At 31.4% G+C, this 12,616-nt stretch overlaps 3 protein-coding genes across 6 annotated transcripts; 2 read left to right on the top strand and 1 right to left on the bottom strand.

The window, feature by feature from the left end:
- Positions 1-352: 352 nt before the first annotated feature.
- On the top strand, positions 353-4,375 carry LOC111018874 (endoribonuclease E-like protein). 4 transcript variants are annotated; one of them, XM_088128267.1, is made up of 6 exons: positions 353-583; positions 1,101-1,378; positions 1,616-1,781; positions 2,239-2,483; positions 3,275-3,462; positions 4,124-4,375. In XM_088128267.1, the coding sequence occupies exons 1-6, from the start codon at positions 394-396 to the stop codon at positions 4,137-4,139; spliced, it is 1,083 nt and encodes a 360-aa protein (XP_087984393.1). In that variant the 5' UTR covers positions 353-393; the 3' UTR covers positions 4,140-4,375. The 4 variants fall into 4 exon arrangements, with proteins under 4 accessions (XP_087984393.1, XP_022150823.2, XP_087984392.1 ...); XM_022295131.2 differs by having other exon boundaries at positions 3,275-3,466; positions 4,063-4,203; XM_088128266.1 differs by lacking the exon at positions 4,124-4,375 and adding an exon at positions 3,751-4,030.
- Positions 4,376-5,834: 1,459 nt separating this feature from the next.
- LOC111018810 (acetylajmalan esterase 2-like) lies at positions 5,835-7,359 on the bottom strand. Its single transcript, XM_022295059.2, has 5 exons — positions 7,095-7,359; positions 6,786-6,998; positions 6,543-6,691; positions 6,172-6,445; positions 5,835-6,052 (listed from the first exon to the last, which is right to left on the bottom strand). The coding sequence occupies exons 1-5, from the start codon at positions 7,357-7,359 to the stop codon at positions 5,835-5,837; spliced, it is 1,119 nt and encodes a 372-aa protein (XP_022150751.2).
- Positions 7,360-9,062: 1,703 nt separating this feature from the next.
- LOC111018809 (GDSL esterase/lipase At5g03980) lies at positions 9,063-10,762 on the top strand. The gene is made up of 5 exons (XM_022295058.2): positions 9,063-9,423; positions 9,522-9,734; positions 9,839-9,987; positions 10,087-10,360; positions 10,478-10,762. The coding sequence occupies exons 1-5, from the start codon at positions 9,162-9,164 to the stop codon at positions 10,693-10,695; spliced, it is 1,116 nt and encodes a 371-aa protein (XP_022150750.2). The 5' UTR covers positions 9,063-9,161; the 3' UTR covers positions 10,696-10,762.
- Positions 10,763-12,616: the final 1,854 nt, after the last annotated feature.

Genomic DNA, 12,616 nt, shown 5'->3' with positions numbered 1-12,616 from the left:
CTTTTTATATATGTAGATCGTGTTTATAAATTACAAAAATAAAACTATTATATGATAAAAATTAACGATAGATTTTTTTATGACAGGATTAAATTGTTTACAAATTTTAAATTGTAAGACTTAGATTAAATTGTCAATAATTTAAAAATATTAAAACTAAATCGTTACTGGTCAGAGACTCATTATTATTTTAACCAAAGTTCCGTCAAATTCTCTCTAAATTTTTGGATTTTCTCAACCAAGGAGTCCAATTTCTTTTAAAGAATCGAACCAATCCCGTAGATTGGACCGGGTCGGTTCGATGTAGTTGGTTTTTTTTTCACCCATGGGATAATTGAAGAGTGCGGCCACCATATCTGGCTTTTTCCCTTGCTTTCTTTCAAAATTTGTTCCATGGCCATGGCGAATTACTTGCCCTTTCACCTCTCCTCTTCCTCACCCAAAACTTCCATCTTCCCAAAAGCACTCCCAGAAGCTCCTAGAAATCCACTCATCTCCTCTGCTTTATCACCCAAGAAATCCAAATCCAACCATCCAACAACTATTTCAATTACGAGCCCAACGAAATTGAAAGCAACTGCAAGTGAGTTTTCTTCTCTTCTTCCTCGATTTTTAGGGCTTCCTAATTCTACATTCGTTTATCATATTTTAAGTTTTAACATGTACTTTCGGTTCATTTCAATCCTCTGTCTTCCAACTGGATAAGTAGCCATTCTGGTCACTGTTTTGAAATTATAACATAAATTCTATGCAACGGAAATCTTTTACAAAGTTATGGCCTACATAAATTTATTGAGTTTAGTGTCGTGCTGAAATTATTATTGGAAGTCACTTTATAGAACTATGGGGACCAAAAATTGGAAGTATTAACCAAAGTGGATGTTTTTCATAGACCAAAATGAACGTAGAGAGACCAAAATAGTATTTAAACGGTATCTTTAATAGCCTTATAGATGTTTTCACTCACACATGAAAACTATTTTGGAAACGGGCAATCATCGAATTAAAGAGTAGGAATTAAGTGTGTGTGTGGTGCTTCTTGGGTTTTGGAAGAGTTCCAAGGCTTCACTGTCAGTTGAGAGCAAAAAATTGCTTCTCAGGTTTAGGAGCGAATGATGTAGCTACAGCTGAAATGGAAGCGCAATCAGAAATGGAAGTTGCAGAGGGATATACCATTTCTCAGTTTTGTGATAAAATAATTGACATTTTCTTGAATGAGAAGCCCAAGACTAAAGAATGGAGGAAGCTTTTGGTATTTAGGGAGGAGTGGAAAAAGTATAGGGAGAGCTTCTACAGTCATTGCCAAAGGCGGGTGGATTGGGAGAGCGATCCAAGTATGAAAGAGAGGTTAATTTCACTTAGGAGAAAGGTGAAAAGGGTATGTATTTGTCCTCTTTTTCTTCCCTTCCATTTCTTTTAACTCTCCTGCTATGATGTTTCTTTATGAAAGACTTAATGGCTCCTCATATCTTGCTTCATTTTATGGAAAAATTTAAGCTATAAATATTCACTGCTTATTGTTTGGTGATTGTTTCCAGTGACTAGAGTGTCAAAAATTAGGAATCCAAATTTTCATCTTTTTGCATTTTTTGATCACGACTGAGAAAATATGCAGATTGATGATGAAATGGAGATCCACAGTGAACTCTTCAAGGAATTACAGGACAGCCCGACCGACATTAATGCAATAGTTGCAAAGCGGCGCAAAGACTTCACAGAGGAATTCTTTAAGTTCCTTACTTTGATTTCGGAAACACACGACAGTTTAGAAGACCGTGATGGTAATAGTTTGAAAATTTTCAGTTCTTGATCTTAGTTTTGACATTTGATAGCCTGAGTGTCTGTGTTTGATTAAACCAAGACTCTTGTTGATTGAGTTTAAATTTAACCAAAGATTTAGTTTAGATTTTTATCTTTTAACCATCTTTATAAGTGCTTCAGATGAATTTAATCTTTTAGTTTAGCTAGGATAATATATTTGTTCTCTTTAAATGGAGAAGCCCGCCCATCATGCATTTTTCCATCAGAGAACTGAATAATGAAAATTTTCATATTTTTCTCTAAATTTAGTTTTAGGATTATTCAACAATTTTCATCATGTATTCACACTGTAACATACATTTCATTCTTATTCACCTTTATGATTTCTCAATAATCTGAGTTGTAACAGCATTTTAACTTGGAGATAAAATAAACAAAGATTTTGTCTTCCATAAATCATTTTTTCTATTTGAGCAGCGGTGGCTCGGCTGGCGGCCAGATGTCTGTCTGCGGTTAGTGCTTACGATAGAACATTAGAATATGTGGACACATTGGATTGTGCGCAGGCCAAATTTGATGATATACTGAATTCTCCCTCACTGGATGTGGCTTGTGAGAAGATTGAAAGTCTTGCAAAGGCAAAGGAACTTGATTCATCATTGATTCTTTTGATAAACAGTGCATGGGCTTCTGCAAAAGAATCCACAACCATGAAGAATGAGGTAATGTTTAGGTTAAATCTTATCTTAGTCCTTAAACGTTCATATTTATATCATTTTAATACCGAAACTTCCAAATAGTTTGCTTTAGTCGTTCAACTATCAAGTGTTGTGTTTTTGTCTCTGGACTTTAGCTTAAAACATTAGTTTAGCCCTCACCTTTAATTTCTCATTAATCATTAAACGAAAGTCTAATTACGTTTAAAATTAGTAATTACATTGAAGCCCTTTTGCATATAGACATTTATTAATTAGGTAAAATGCACACAACAAAGAAAAAGTACCTATGTCAGATTTGTTAAAATATTAACAGACAAATAGTAAAATAGTTATTTTATCTGAAGGCAGAAACTAAAATTGAATGTTGGAAAGTTGAGGGACAAAAATATAATTAACACAAGAGTTGAAGGACTAATATAGAATTTAATGTGTATCAAATAGCAATTAAATTTGCTCATTCTGCTTCTAAACTATAATTTAATAATGCATTGACCAAAATACTTGTCCAAAATATTAATTCCTGGTTGTTAACTTTGAAGTCGATCTATGGAAGAGTTGGGGAGCTCTCTGTTGTTTCAACATTAACCATGTCTATGTTGAAACAAAATACAGTGTCATTTGTTGTATGCTTGTGTCAACTATTTTATCATGTTCAAACGAGTATCGTATCATATAAAATAGATGTTGTACCTTCTCATTATGATTGATATATTGAAAATGTTTCTACATTCCAAAACTTCTCAAACACTTCTAAATGAAGTATTATATCGTCCCCTTCTATCTCTATAATGTAGGTGAAGGAAATAATGTATCGATTATACAGAGCCACCAAAAGCAGTCTTAGAAGCATGGCCCCAAAAGAAATAAAGCTGTTAAAGCATTTGCTAAATATCGTTGATCCCGAAGAACGATTTTCTGCTTTAGCAACAGCCTTCGCCCCTGGTGATGGAAGCGAAGCCAGAGATCCGAATGCAATGTACACGTGAGTAAGCTTCATCTCCATCATATTGAAAACTTTCTCATTGTGATTACATATTTCTCCTACAAGTTTCATTAGTCACTAGTCTGCAGAGTTTACCTCGTATATTAGCCAAAATTCAAAGTGGGGAATCCACCTACCACCCCTCGTTTTCATTTTGAACTTTAAAATTTATTCTGTGTTGGTCTCTGAACGTTTAAAAAAATTACCATTTCGATCTTTGCTTTTGTTTTGTTATCAACAAATGGATGACGTAGCTTCAAATATGTACATCAATGTGTTTTGACATAGGTTTCTATTGAAGCCACATTGGCCGGCTAACCCAAGTACTCGGTATTGTATGGCACGAACACTCAATACATGTCCACATCATCCCCAGTACCCATCTTAGCCAGCCTATCAAGTCCCAATACATGCCCATGTCAGCACGTTAACATACAAATTTGAGGCCACGTCATCCACCTAATAACAAGGGCAAAAATGATCATATGACGAAATTCCAAGGGCGTAATTTGTGAATATTTGTTTTGTGCTAGCATTGCTCAAATATAAATATATATATATATATATATATATATATATTTTTTTTTTGTGATTGAGCAGAACTCCAAAAGAGCTGCATAAGTGGATAAAGATAATGCTTGATTCATACCATCTGAACCAGGAAGATACAGAGATGAGGGAAGCAAGGAATATGAATCAGCCTGTAGTCATACAAAGGCTGTTCATCCTCAAGGATACCATTGAAACTGAGTATTTGGAACAAACTGAGTTTCAGAATTCTCAAACAAAACAAAACTAAACACTGTCTCTGAAGATCAAATATAGTTTTGGGAGTCACCATTTTTGTAATCTAGCCAACACTTTCAGCATCCACCTGGAAATTACAATAACAATGTTACTTTTTTTATCTTTACTTCTGTCCTGAGTGATTTTGCTGGGTTTGGTACATGTTCTAAATTAATTACTTCTTTGTTCTTAAACTACAATAACTGCAAGGAACAGGTTAAAAATTACTTTTGGTCCATCGACTTTGAGAGAAGTGATGAGTGAGCTTTTGCTTTTTTTTCTTTTCTTTTTATCTTCGAGGTTTCATTATCTCCTTTCAACAAAAGATGAAACCTTCAGATTTAATGGTGGATCTTGATATGGAAAGAGTCGAGACATTCCTTGGTCTTTGCTCAAGAATTGGATGAAGGATTGATTTTGGTATGTCCATTGGTGCTGAAATGTCGCAAATTCATCGGATATTTTCTTGAGGGACAGATTTTCTACATCTTTCTATGAGAAAGAATGGGGGATTATACACAAATTGAGTGTCCTTATACTTTCACTAAAGTAATGATTTAGTTTATAACTTTATACTTTTCAATTTGTAACGATTTAATCTTCGTATTATGTAAAAACGTAAGGAGTAAATGTGTTTCTTAATCTAAAATTTATTTAAAAGAATTTTGGAGAATTTAATTAAATAATAGAGACTGAAACAAAATCGAGTATAAATTAATGGAATTAACTTTGTTGAATGATTGTATTCTTTTTCATTTTTAGTCCCTATATTTGTTTTAAATGAAATATCTAAGCTTTGAAAGATTTTACAAAGATTTGTTTTAACGTTGTTGGCTTAGTTACAAAAAATACTTTCACTTTACCAATGGTTGATCATATTCTTTCAAAAAATTCAATACTACCCTCAACTTTTCATAAACGTTTTGAAAATATCCGTTAACGTTCAATTTTAACCTAAAAATATTCTTAAAAACGATAATTTATTCCACATTTTCTCTCTTTTTTCAAACTTAATCTACGTAAGCTTCCACATTAACTATTACGTTTTGCAAGTATAGAAGTATTTTTTAAACCAATGACAAAATTCACGAGTATTTTTTGTAATTTAACCTATATTGTTTGGTGAGATGAAAAGAAAGTGAGTATCAAAAATTTCGGCTTGATAAATTGAATTAAAAACTTTGATTATATTGCCGTTAATTATTAGGGGACAAAATTATGCATATTTAATTATATTTTAGATTATATTTAATATTAATTAAAGTACATGAAATTTTTATAAACAAAATGTGCATGTGGAGACTTCTGAAATTTACTTGTGATTTCATTGACAAATAATGCGAAAAAACATAAATTTCTATTCGAGTGGATAATTTTTAGTTTACTGCCAACTCCCTTTTTTTAGGCCACAGTACATGAAAAATATGAAAGAAAAGGTTAAAAAGAAAGAAAAAAAAAGTAAACATGGGATTTGTAAGCTTTTTCCGTCAAATGAACATTATCATCGAAAAAAATAATAATAAGGACCTAACTAAACTAAAACATAAAAAAATAATAAAAATTGAAATAAACAACTCAAACTAAATTTAAAAAATGCAGTGCAATTTTGGGAAGATGTCGTGGATGATCCAATATGCCATGAATTTGTAAGCTTTTTCCGTCAAATGGATTCCGTCCCAACTTATATGTTCATGAGGGTTTGGGCAAACTGGTACACCAGGAAGTCCGCAAATCTTCATGAGGTCAAAGTTGTAGTTGCCCCCAATCCCGCAACATGATTTTTGCAAAGAAGCTTCATCAAATCCTGCTCATATAAATATGGATAGGAAACAAAATATTAATAATTTATAGAAGAACAATACCAAATAAACAAAATCTTAATTAAGATCTAAATTTTATTTTGTAAAATGTAGAATAGCATACCGAGCACAAAAGCATGGCGAAGAATCCAAAGCAATGCATTATAGTAGTCGCCATATACGATAACAGTATGTGGATTCTCCCTTCCCAGTACTTCAATGGCTTGCTTGATTTGATCGTTGTGATAACTTGCCAAACTATTCAAACCCTTTAAGCATTGAAGTTCATCGTAAGCAGATGCATCATTGGTTTGGAATCCAGTAAGATAGATAGGTAAACATCCAATTGGAAAGTTTCCAGGAACGATGACTCGAGTAGCACCATAACTGATCACTTTCTGCACACATCATCATAAGCAAAAAGAGGAGATTAGATTAGTAGGGAAAATCTCGATAATCCACATCACTTTTGAAAAATATATAAATATAAATTACCTCAACTGCATTCTTTATGGTTTGAACAATATCCGGTACCATATCTTTCACCTCTTGAATAGTTTTACCTTGGAACAATGCATAATTATAATCATTCCCGCCAATCTCGCCCACCAAGAACAAAGCACTCCTTAACTTTTCGATGCAATCTATAGCATATAAATACAAAAAAAAATAATATGTATAGAAAAAGAAACTGAAAGTATTTACATATATAACAATATAAGGTTAGTGAACAATTACCTCTTTCATTCAGACAAATAGAGTTAAAATGAGAGTGCATCCAACTAAGTTGATGATCGAGAGAAGAATTGGTAACTGGAGAAAAGATTTTATTGCGGAGAAGAGCCTCGAAAGACAAAGCTGTAGAACCAGCCACTGCAAAATTGACTCCGTGATTTGTCAAAGCGTCCCTATTTAGATAAGGATTCACCAATGGAAGTCCCGCATCTAAAGCTGCAAAATCACCATTAACAGAAGCCTTTATTAGAAAAATTGCAATGAAAGTGAAATTAGAGAAAGAATGAGAAGATAGAAGTAGAAATAAGTTACCGAAGTAATCGAGCATGAGTAAGCCATTGGAGCAGCGACCAGTAGCACCATGAAAGAAGGTTTCACCATAGGGAAGGTGAGAGAAGGTAGTATTAGGATTTTCACGGATCAGATTTCCGGTGTCGGAGATCGAGTCGCCGAGTTGGTATATTGCGTCGAACATACAAGCTCTTAGTGGATGTGCGGTGGAAGGGGAAGAGAGAAGAAGAAAAAGAAGAGGAGGAAGAAGAAGAGAGAAAAATGATGTTGTAAAGGAAATCGCCATTGCTGCAAAAGGAAGAGAATTTTGGTGTAAAGTGAATTCGTATGGGAAATTGTGAGTGAAGAGTGGAATAATGGTGAGGCCTTATTTATAGATTCTGATTTCTTCCCATTCATTTTGGGATAAAAGGATTTTGAATTTAATTTTCAATTTCCTTATCCTTTTAAAATTGGGAATTCCTTCCCATTATTTTTTAAAATTAAAAATAAAATAAAGTAAAATTATTATAATGATTATTTTTAAAAGAGAAACACATTTTGAGATTTCAAATATCATAATAAAATAAAGCTATTAGATTTAACCTGGAACCAAAGGCCTTAATATATTATTACCTCTAATTATATTAAATTTATTTTAAGAATATTATTATATTAAATTTAAGAATATCCAGAATCTTGAATTTTAAAATATTTAGAATTTAAAAAATTGTGTAAAAAAGTTAATTCTTTATTGTACACTTCTACGCCAACAAAGTATACATTTACAGTTTAATATTATTTGTTATGAAATTTTTTAACATGTATTTTTTTTTATAATACTTGAATTAGTCTAAAATATTATTAAACTTTTGGAAAAATTATACTGTTAGTCTTAGATTTTAGTAAGAAGTCTATTTAGTTTATTCGATTTCAGAATCTAACAATTTAATTTCTAATATTTTTAAAATTGTTTTAAATAGTCCACGTAGTTGGATGTGACATTTTTATGTGCAATATATGAGACATAATTTTTAATTTAAATTATTGTTTTTTATTACTGACATGGAAAAGTTGGATTAAAAATTAAAATATTCTTATCTTAACTCTTGTAGGCACTTAAATTTATCACATATTTTATTTTATTTATTTCACTTTTCACTATGTTTCATTGATTTTGCGTCGCAATAAATTTGTTCAACGGGGAAAAAACAAAAATATCAATTAACCACTTTCCCTATTTTTACGTTTTAAATATCAGTAAACAAAAAATACAATTTGAATAAATAAGATTCTTTTTTTTTATTTAAATAAAATATTTTTTAATTAATCTTTTTCCTTATTTTGAAAAGTTTAATTAATTTAGCCCGAACAATTTAAATAATCAATTAAAATCATTTTATGTTATTTCCTTTTCAACTTTGATTGTTTAATTGGTCAAATAAAATCATATTATTTTGTTTTCGACTGAAATTTGATTAATTAATTAAATTGAATTATTTTCCATTTTGATCATTTGATCTTTTCTATTAATTAAACCTAATTATTTCCTTTTGACTTTTGTGTTTCCATAAATTGTCCGACTTATTTTGAAGTCCAAAGAGAATTTTCATTCATACACACATAAAGAAGTTCAAAATTAAAATTTAAAATCAAAATTCAAACTCTTTTATCCCACTAGAAATCGGAAGAATCAAACCTATAAATAATATTTTACTTTTTTTTAATAAATAATATTTTAGACTAATTTTAAGTATTAGTAAAAAAATAAATGTTATAACATAATGAATAGTCATTATTCAGCAAAGCGGCTTTATTTTATTATGACATTTGAAGTTTCAAAATGCGTTTTTCTTGTAACTTAAAAAACAATCATTTTGATTTTTGGATTTTTACTTTATTTTACTTTTAAATTTAAAAATTAATGAGAAGGAATTCCGAATCTTAAGAGGATAAAGGAAATTCAAAATTAAATAAAAAATCCTTTTATCCCAAAAGGAATGGGAAGAAATCAGAATCTATAAATAAGGCCTCACCATTATTCCACTCTTCACTCGAAATTAACCCTACGAATTCACTTTACACCAAAATTCTCTCCCTTTTGCAGCAATGGCGACTTCATCTACAACATCATCTTTCTCTCTTCTTCTTCCTCTTCTTTTTCTTCTTCTCTCTTCTCCTTCCGCTGCCCATCCACTAAGGGCCTGTATGTTCGATGCAATATATCAACTCGGCGACTCAATCTCCGACACCGGAAATTTGATTCGAGAAAATCCTAACACTCCCTTCTCTCACCCTCTCTATGGTGAATCCTTATTCCATGGTGACACTGGTCGCTGCTCCAACGGCCTACTCATGCTCGATTACTTTGGTAACCTATTTCTACTTTTTCTTCTTCTTTTTATTTCTCTAATTTCACTTTCTTTGCAACTTTTCTCATAAAAACTTACGTTAATGGTGATTATGCAGCTTTGGCCGCGGGGCTTCCATCGGTGAATCCTTATCTTAACAAGGATGGTTTGACGGATCATGGAGTGAATTTTGCAGTGGCTGGTTCTACAGCTTTGTCTTCCGAAGCTCTTCTTCGCAATAAAATCTTGTCTCCCGTTACCAATTCTTCTCTCGATCATCAACTTGATTGGATGTTCTCTCATTTTAACTCCATCTATCTTAATGAAAGAGGTAATTATTCACCAACCTTCTATTTTTAGGTATAATATTTTCAATTTTTTTCTCTCATTGTAATATTGACTTTTTTTTTTAATTTTTACATTTATATGTTACAGATTGCAACGAGAAGTTAGGGAGTGCTTTATTTTTGGTGGGCGAGATTGGCGGGAACGACTACAATTATGCACTATTCCAAGGCAAAACTATATCAGAGGCGAAAGATATGGTACCAGATGTTGTTCAAACCATAAAGAATGCGGTTGAGGTAATTTATAGTTAGATACTTTTCACAAGGGGTGTGGATTGAGATTTTTCCTACTAATTAATATTCTAATCCCTTTTTTTTTTATGATGATGTTTGCAGAAAGTGATTAGTTATGGTGCTACTCGAGTCATTGTTCCCGGAAACTTTCCAATTGGGTGTTTACCCATCTATCTCACTGAATTCCAAACCAATGATACTACCGCTTATGATGAACTTCATTGTTTAAAGAGTTTGAATAGTTTGGCAAGTTATCACAATGATCAAATCAAGCAAGCCATTGACGTATTGAGAAAGGAGAATCCACATACTATTATTGTATATGGAGACTACTATAATGCATTTCTTTGGATTCTTCGCGATGCATCTTTGCTCGGTATGCTATTCTTACATTTTACCTAATAAATTCAGATCTTAAGACTTTGTTTGTTTGGCATTGTTCTTCTATATAAGTTATTAATGCTTTGTTTGCTATCTATATTTATATGAGCAGGGTTTGATGGAGCTTCTTTGCAAAAGTCATGTTGCGGGATTGGGGGCGACTACAACTTTAACCTCGTGGAGATGTGCGGACTTCCTGGTGTACCAGTTTGCCCAAACCCTGATGAACGTATAAGTTGGGATGGAATCCATTTGACGGAAAAGGCTTACAAATTCATGGCTTATTGGCTCATCCCCGAAATGTTCCCAAAATTGCAATGCATTGTTTAAATTTAGTTGTTGTGATTTTGTTTTTCTTTTTTACTTTTTCAGAATGTTGTGTTAAAATCAATTGAACTGTGGCCCAAAGAAATAGAGTTGGCAATGACTGACATTTATTTCAGATTTTCTCAAGTAAATTTCAAAGACTCCACATAGTTTGTTAATATATATTATTTATTACTTTAATTAAAAATTTCGCCTCCAAATTTTCAATTCACTTTATCTAAATTATCATGAAGGTTAAATAAATAAAAAAATCCATGAACTTTGCTAATTGTTTTTAAAAATAGCCTTATTTTACTTAAATTTAAATTACTATCACTAGTTCATTTCGATATCTATTAACATTATAAAGAAAAAGTAGACATGGTAGAATCTAGAATGCCGGTCCTCTCTTTTAATCCTCAAAAGAGTGATTGTCAGCAATAATTCCAAGACTCTCTTTTTCATGTGTGAAAACCAAACTATTTTCTTTATTTTGATCCAACTATCTTTCAATATATCTTTCCGTTGATTGAACTATTTTTTAAAATTTTAGAGACTTAAAATGTCTTATTTCCAAGAAAAGATTAAAAATGTTCATTTCAAAATTTCATGACTAAAAATCTCCATTGACTTAGTTCCTCAAATATAGAGACGGAAATAAAACATAAATCTTTTATAATACAACAAATTGAGAATAGGAACAAATGAGTGACAATTACCTCTGATTTATACTGTTGTTGGTAAATCAACTATAAATTAATCAAATTAATTTTGTTGATTGAATTTTTTTTTTAAAACGATTGTATTCTTTTTCATTTTTAGTTCCTATATTTGTTTAAAATTAAATATCTAAGCTTTGAAAGATTTATAACGTCATTATTATATGATTATTCAGTTAGTCATTTTTAATGTAGCATGAACATAAACAGATGATAGGTAATAGTACTCGAATTGTATTAATATATAATTAATAAGGTAACAAATTGTGTAAATATAAACCATTAAAAAATAACAAAATTACAAAATTTATACAATGCAATATTGGAGAGAGAGAAAAAAATGTCATGTAAGTCTTTTACGTCAAAGAGGCCGCTTCATCCCGACTAATATACTTATTATTATTCGGTCAAACTGGTATTTCAGGAAGTCTGCCCAATTTCACGAGGTTAAAATTGTAGTTATACCATATTAATAATCATGGGATTCCATCTCGAAACCAATTGACAACGAGAGGAGTAGCTCATGTCTCCTTAACATGCCCTTTCAAGATCATGGCTCTTTTGACTCATCGATCTTGGCTGGATCCCATTTTTTGGATCAGATTCTCGTTTGAGTTTTGGGCTCTGATACCATATTAATATTCATGGGATTCCATCTCAAAACCGATAAGAGGAGTAGCCTATGTTTATTATAAACTCATGTAAAGTCTCTTCTTTTATCAATGAATTCTACCACATGGTTTTTGCAAATAAGCTCTATCAAATCCGGTGTAAATATGGCAAGCAACAATACTAATAATTGAGAAATTTAATATTTTGTTAATCAAAGATAATACGAAACAACAATCTTACAATTTAAATTATTTTTTAAGGTAAAACACATTTTTTCGTTCTGTTTGAACTAAATGTTTATTTAGTCTTGAAGTTTCAAGAGGTGTACTTTTATTCCTAAGGTTTAGAAAATGGTTCTCCCTAAGATTTAGAAAATGGTTCTAAATGGTCCTTGAGGTAAATTGAACTAACACAGTGATGGTATGACATAGCTGACATGGCAAATTTTAAATCAAGTGTCATTTTGTATTTTAAATTATTATAATTTATGTGGTTTTTATTGGATTATGTGCATTTTCTCTTCTTTTTCTTCTTTTTTTTCTCTTTTAACTCCCTCTTTTTCAAGGTTCAAAATGTCGATGTCCATGAAAATATCGAAGTCCCTATTTTACGGA

Source organism: Momordica charantia (assembly GCF_013281855.1).
Source record: "Momordica charantia cultivar OHB3-1 chromosome 8 unlocalized genomic scaffold, Mcharantia_2.0 BLBB01000008.1, whole genome shotgun sequence".
NCBI classification, from domain to species: domain Eukaryota; kingdom Viridiplantae; phylum Streptophyta; class Magnoliopsida; order Cucurbitales; family Cucurbitaceae; genus Momordica; species Momordica charantia.
The sequence above is the reverse complement of the archived record's forward strand: the minus strand, read 5'-3'. Positions and strand labels throughout refer to the sequence as shown.

Coding starts and splice junctions, on each gene's coding strand:
- LOC111018809 (XM_022295058.2), top strand. CDS start 9,162: ATGGCGACTTCATCTACAACATCATCTTTCTCTCTTCTTCTTCCTCTT. Junction 9,735..9,838: donor CATCTATCTTAATGAAAGAG/GTAATTATTCAC, acceptor TATATGTTACAG/ATTGCAACGAGAAGTTAGGG. Junction 9,988..10,086: donor CCATAAAGAATGCGGTTGAG/GTAATTTATAGT, acceptor TGATGTTTGCAG/AAAGTGATTAGTTATGGTGC.
- LOC111018874 (XM_022295130.2), top strand. CDS start 394: ATGGCCATGGCGAATTACTTGCCCTTTCACCTCTCCTCTTCCTCACCC. Junction 1,379..1,615: donor TTAGGAGAAAGGTGAAAAGG/GTATGTATTTGT, acceptor GAAAATATGCAG/ATTGATGATGAAATGGAGAT. Junction 1,782..2,238: donor CAGTTTAGAAGACCGTGATG/GTAATAGTTTGA, acceptor CTATTTGAGCAG/CGGTGGCTCGGCTGGCGGCC.
- LOC111018810 (XM_022295059.2), bottom strand. CDS start 7,359: ATGGCGATTTCCTTTACAACATCATTTTTCTCTCTTCTTCTTCCTCCT. Junction 6,692..6,785: donor TATTTGTCTGAATGAAAGAG/GTAATTGTTCAC, acceptor TATATGCTATAG/ATTGCATCGAAAAGTTAAGG. Junction 6,446..6,542: donor CCATAAAGAATGCAGTTGAG/GTAATTTATATT, acceptor TGATGTGTGCAG/AAAGTGATCAGTTATGGTGC.